The sequence below is a fragment of the Bos indicus x Bos taurus genome, chromosome 25 (assembly GCF_003369695.1).
Source record: "Bos indicus x Bos taurus breed Angus x Brahman F1 hybrid chromosome 25, Bos_hybrid_MaternalHap_v2.0, whole genome shotgun sequence".
NCBI lineage: Eukaryota > Metazoa > Chordata > Mammalia > Artiodactyla > Bovidae > Bos > Bos indicus x Bos taurus.
In genome coordinates this window covers 14997831-15004150 of record NC_040100.1, presented here as the reverse complement: position 1 = coordinate 15004150, position 6320 = coordinate 14997831, and the positions used below count along the sequence as shown (strand labels likewise).

General features: G+C 43.9%; 1 protein-coding gene across 2 annotated transcripts; it reads left to right on the top strand.

Moving 5' to 3' along the window:
- The first annotated feature begins 18 nt into the window (after window positions 1–18).
- AHSP (alpha hemoglobin stabilizing protein) lies at window positions 19–6199 on the top strand. Of its 2 annotated transcripts, XM_027528294.1 has the most exons (4): window positions 19–214; window positions 5268–5337; window positions 5496–5570; window positions 5828–6199. In XM_027528294.1, exons 3-4 carry the CDS (start codon window positions 5496–5498, stop codon window positions 6029–6031), a joined length of 279 nt encoding a protein of 92 aa, XP_027384095.1. In that variant the 5' UTR covers window positions 19–214; window positions 5268–5337; the 3' UTR covers window positions 6032–6199. The 2 variants fall into 2 exon arrangements, with proteins under 2 accessions (XP_027384095.1, XP_027384093.1); XM_027528292.1 differs by lacking the exon at window positions 19–214 and having other exon boundaries at window positions 5231–5337.
- Window positions 6200–6320: the final 121 nt, after the last annotated feature.

Genomic DNA, 6320 nt, shown 5'->3' with positions numbered 1-6320 from the left:
GGCACTTCCGGCTCCACTACGGCGGCTGCAGAGGGACAATCTTCCTCCGCGAAAAGGGCCTCCTGCTTCTGTGTCTGATTTCAACCAGAGACATGGTCCCTTTCCAGCCTCCCGGCCCTGCCTCGACCTCCCGGGGCTGGTCGTTCCTCGTCCTGGTTCTTTGTAGCATCTTGTCTGGGGCCGCGGGAGCCCTTTGACTCGCCAGACGCTGGAGGTACTGGCTTTGCTGTGACCCGCGACTTCCGGTTATGGGGACAAGGGAAGAGGGCGTCCCTAGGGAATTGCGTTTTGACCCAGTGCAGCCACAGAATTTTTAGCTGTGTGGCCTTGGGCAAGTCAGTGTCCCCTCTGGGCCTCAGGCTCCTTCTCTGCTGTGAGGCCAGAGACTATATTTTACTCCTGTTCCTAGTACCCAACACGTAGTAGGTGCCTGAACGACATTTATGAATCAGTGAATGCATGCGTGTTGAGAACTTGAACCAAATGATCGCTGAGGCCCCGTTAAGCTTCCCTTTTGGTTGGTTTGTGGGTTTTTTGTTTGTTTTCCTTCTGGTGGGTCTGACCCTCCACTGGAAATTTTTTGCCCTTCAGCCTTCCAAATAAATGAATAAAATAAAATATGAACTTCTTGTCATGACCCACAGAGCTCTGTAGATGAGGCCCTGCTCCATTGTTCAGACTTTACTGATTCATCCTCTCACTGCCCCCACTAGAACATAAACTCCCAGGGGAGAAGAACTTTGTCTTCGGCACTGAACTTTGTCTTTGTCCCAGGGCCTGACACAGATCAGGCGCCAACTACCTTTTTGTGAAATGAATGAATTTATTTTCTCAGTAGCCCTTGTAGGTATTCTCATTTGAACAAGGAAACTGGAGTTTGCATACCCAAACTGGAGTTTGATGGGACTTCATCAAACGGATGAAGACAGAGCTGAAAAGCGTCAAGTGTTCACCTAGTCATTCAACAGTTATTTAGTAAGAACTTGCTACTCTTCTGGGCTCTGAGGCACGAGTCCAACTGGAGGCTAATGGTTTAAGAACTACATCATCTTTTTTTCTTTTTTGGCTGGCCCTGTGGCTTATGGGATCTTAGTTCCCTAACCAGGGATGGAACCCAGGCTGTTTGCAGTGAAAGTGCAGAGTCCTAACCACTGGACCGTGAAGGAATTCCCTATTTTGTATTCTTTTTAAGTATTATAAAAATAATGGAAGGATACATTCTTATTGTAAAATAATTCAAATGATAATGTAGATGGAGAAGGTCAAATTCTCCCTTGACATTTATCCCTCTTTCCATTTTCAACAGATACCAGTCAATGCCCAGAGGTAAACACTGTTTGCCATTTGAGAGAGAGAGAGAAATATAGTTTAATGTTTAATGCCCACTGCCATACTTTCAGCCTGAGGTAGCCTCCTCTAACTGTAGTTCATTGAACATCTTTGATACCTTTTCCTATCAGTACATGTGTAGCTATTTCATTATTTTAATAGTTGGAAGTCATGCCTTGGTATGAATGTGCCAGTTTCTATAAAGATTCCCCATAATTACTTTACAATGTTGTGTTAGTTTCTGCTGTGCAACAATGTGAATCAGCTATAGGTATACGTATATCCCCTCCCTCTTGAGTCTCCCTCCCACCCCATCCCACTCCTCTAGGTCATCAGAGAGCATTCAGCTGGGCACCCTGTGCTATACTGCAGCTTCCCACTAGCTATCTATTTTACAAATGGTAGTGTGTATATGTCAATGATACTCTTTCAATTCATCTCACTCTCCCCTCCCTGCCCTATGTATTTTTAAATTTGAACAAGTATTGTTAAATTATCCCTCTAAAAAATCATACTGGAGCTTCCCTGGTGGCTCAGTGGTAAAGAATCTGCTGCCAATGCGGGAGACATTTTGATCCCTGATTCAGGAAGATCCCACATGTCTTGGAGCTACTAAGCCCATGTGCCTAAACAAAAAGAAAAAGAAAAAAACCTTACCAACTTACACTCCTACTAACAGTGTATGAGAATGCTCATCATAGTGAAGATATGTATTTCTATCTAAAAAAGTTCCCCTTGGCACATTTGCATTTTAAGCTCCACTCTTGTATTCTGGCCACAGATAACCACTGACAATGCTTTCTGCCACTATAGATTACTTTTGCTTATTCTAGAATTTCGTAGAAATGGAATTCCACTGTATATGTCTTCTATGCTTGGCTTCTTTTGCCCAGCCTAATGATTTTGAGATTCATCCATGTTGTCATGAGTACAGCATGTTTCTTTTTATTGCTGAGTCGTCTGTTGATTAGTCTGTTTCTTTTTCTTGCTGAGTAGTATTCCATTGTATGAATATGCCACAATTTGTATATGTACTCACTGGTTATTAGATATTTTGGGTTGTCTCCAGTTTTGAGTTATTGTGATAAAGCTGCTATGAACATTTGCACTTGCATGCAAGTACTTTTGTAGACTTGTATGGTCATTTCTTATTAACTCCATTTGGAGTGGGATTGCTGGGTTATGTGGTCAATGTATGCTGAACTTTATAAGACAGTGCCAAATTATCTTTCAGACTTTTCATTTTACACACCCACTTGCAATGTATGAGAATTCTAGTTCTCTCAGATCCTTACCAACACTTAATCAGTCTTTTAAACTTTTAGTCCTTGTAGTTGGTATGTAGTGGTATCACATTGTAGCTTTCATTTGCATTTCCCTGGTGAGTAATAGTGTTGAATATCTCTTTATGTGCTTATTGGCTATTTGCATATCTTCTTTGTGAAGTGCCTGTTCCAATCTTTTGGCCATTTAAAAAGCTGCATTATCTTATTATTGAACTATCAGAGTTAATTTTAAATTCTGTATACATGTTCTTTGTCAGGTTGCATTGCGATTATTCCTCTCTGTGGCAACAAATCCTTTCTACCCTAAATAAATAAAAACAAGTTCACACAAAAACCTGTACACAAATATTTATAGCTATCTATTGATGCTTACCAATAACTGCAAACAATACAAATATCCTCCAGTGGGTCAATGAATAAACAAGATCTAGTACATCCTTGTCGGAGAAGGCGATGGCACCCCACTCCAGTACTCTTGCCTGGAAAATCCCATGGACGGAGGAGCCTGGTGGACTGCAGTCCATGGGGTCGAGAAGAGTCGGAGATGACTGAGCGACTTCACTTTCATTTTTCACTTCCATGTATTGGAGAAGGAAATGGCAACCCACTCCGGTGTTCTTGCCTGGTGAATCCCAGGGACAAGGGAGCCTGGTGGGCTGCCGTCTATGGGGTCGCACAGAGTCAGACACGACTGAAGCGACTTAGCAGCAGCAGTGCATCCTTGCAGTACACACTTAGCAATGGAATGGAACAACTCATTCACTGTTACTCGCAAACACTTGGATGGAGCTTGAGGGCATTATTCTGAGTGAAAGAAGACAGTCTCAAAGGTTATATGCTGTATGATTCCATCATAGTGTGTGTTAGTCGCTCAGTCATGTCCAGCTCTGCAACCCTATGGACTGTAGCCCTCCAGGCTCCTCTGTCCATGGGGATTCTCCAGGCAAGACTCCTGGAGTGGGTAGCCATTCCCTTCTCCAGTGGATCTTCCCAACCCAGGGATCGAATCTGGGTCTCCTGCATTGACGTCCTCAAAAACACTGAACTGTAGTGATGGCAAACAGATCAGTGGTTGGCAGGGTTTAGGGATAAGAGGGGACTACCACATAGTTCAGTCAGTACAGAATCTGCTTGCAGTGCAGGAGACCTGGGTTTGATGCCTGGGTTGGGCAGATCCCCTGGAGAAGGAAATGGCAACCACTCCAGTATTCTTGCCTGAAAAATCCCATGGACAGAGGAGCCTGGTGAGTTACAGTCCATGGGGTTGCAAGAGTCAGACACGACCTAGCGACTAAACCACCAGGGATCAGAGTGGGGAGCACAAAGGAATTTGGGGGGTGATGGAAATGTTCTGTGTCCTGATTGTGGTAGTAGTTACATGAATCTACATATTGAAATCCATACATTGTATACCAAAAGGAAGTTAATTTTGCTGTATGTTAATTAAGATAATGGAATAAACAAAAAGCATATCAACAAACTGAGTGTACAGCTGCCTGTGAACACTGGTTTTTGTTTTTAAGATTTTTTTATGTGGACCATTTTTAAAATCTCTATTGAATTTGTTATTGTTTTTGAATTGCTTTTGTTTTCATTTTTGGCCTCCAGACATATGGGATGTTAGCTCCCCAACCAAAGATTGAACCAGGGATGAAGTCCACAACCCCTGCACTGGAAGGCAAAGTCTTAACCACTGGACCACCAGGGAAGTCCCTGAACATTGGTTTTTGAATGGAGAAAGATGTGACAGAAAATACATATCTCTTTAATGTTGGCTACTTTGTTGGGGGAAGGAGCAAAAATGATCCGTTTTTTCAGTGTGTATTTTTATAATGTTTCATTTATTTCAAATAGTATATGGTGATTTAGAAATTTGAAAAAATCTATTAAAATGGAAAACATTAGGAAAATATTTTTAAAGATGAAAAAGGGTATTTTTGCTTTGTCAAGTACCTGATGATATGGTAGAGAATAAGAAATGTGTGTCCATTCCAGTGGAATTCAGCCTGGTAGCATCCAGTCCTCCCATCTTACAAATGGCTCATCTGCAAAATTATGACTGTTATTGGAACTGGCCTAATGGAAGCTTTTATAAGAATACATACTTTGTGAGGTTGGTTTTTTTTTTTTTTTTTAATGCCATGCTGTGTGGCTTGCAGGATCTCAGTTCCTTGACGAGGGATTGAATCTAGGCCACAGCACTGAAAGCCCTGAATCCTAACCACTAGGCCTCCAGGGAACTCCCAAGAATAAATACCTTAATACTTGCTTGAAACAATGCCTCACACAAATCATCACTGTAATGTTAGCTGCTATGAATATATCATCTATGAATTGGAAGAATAATTGCCATCAGTTGTAGGGGGATGATTTTTAAAGTTCTTGTCTTGCAATGGGGGATCAGTCACTGTTAATTTTGTTAGCCTTTGGAACCTGGCTTCTGGGTTCCATGTGGCAGGGAGGGCAAGGCTGTCCCTGATGTGGTTTTCTGGGTCTCCCCACTTATCTGTTCTCTTGGCTTTGCTATCTTCCTAATTTCAGGGGAACCTCTCCCTCCTTCCCCTCCCCTGGTTAACATATCACCCTCCCTCAGGACCGAAATGCAGGGCGTTTCCCTCTTTGGCTGACCCTGGACCCCTTGTCTACATCTAGCTTGGCACAGAGGGAAAGCCAGAGCCTGAAAAGTGTGGCTGAGACCTACACAGCACCGTTGGACTTGAAGGTGAGCCAGCCGGGGAGAAATGTGATCTCAGGGCAGTTCAGGGTCAGAAAGGTGGTGCAGGGCAAGTGACCTTGCAGGGCACCAGGGATCCTCAGGTGGGAGTGAGGAGATTGGGAGAAAAGGATATTTAAATTTCATCTCTTTCTCTAACCATGCAGATGGCCCTTATTCAGACCAATAAGGATCTCATTTCCAAAGGAATAAAGGAATTCAACATCCTGCTAAATCAGCAGGTAAGCCTGGTGCTCTGGTTCAGAGGACAGGCCTAAAGTGTTGGGAGGTGGGCAAGGACAGAGAAAGGAGAATAACTTGGAGCAGGGAGGGTAATGGACTTGATGGAAACCATGAGAGACAGGGAATACAAATCAGAGCAAAAAGGAGGTCAGAGTTCGTAGTTATTCCTGAATCACATGTCTGAGCCGGGTCTCCTTTGCCAAATTCTGATCGCCCCCCCACCCCTACCCCCTACCCCACCCTACGTCCCCTCCAGGTCTTCAGTGATCCTGCCATCTCTGAAGAAGCCATGGTGACTGTGGTGAATGACTGGGTGAGCTTTTACATCAACTATTACAAGAAGCAGCTGTCGGGAGAGCAAGACGAGCAGGACAAGGCTCTGCAGGAGTTTCGGCAAGAGCTCAATACCCTGTCTGCCTCTTTCCTGGACAAATATAGGAACTTCCTAAAGTCCTCGTGAGCAGCCCCTCATACGCTGCCTTTCTCCTAGCCCAGAGACCCAGGCTGCAAGTCTAAGAAACCCTCAAATGCTGCCTCTGTGTTCTAGTCCTCCGGCTCCGCTCCTTCATGGTGTTGCTGCACCCTGACACCTCAATAAAGACCAGTTCTGGTTGTGGTGGTCTTCCTGGCTTGTTGGCTCTTCTTTGGTTCTGATCCCTGAATCGTGGAGACAGTTGGTCCCTTTTCCCTCAGCCCTGCTTCCTAAATATGGTCTTGAAGATCAAACTTCTTAGTGCAGAGGTTTGCAG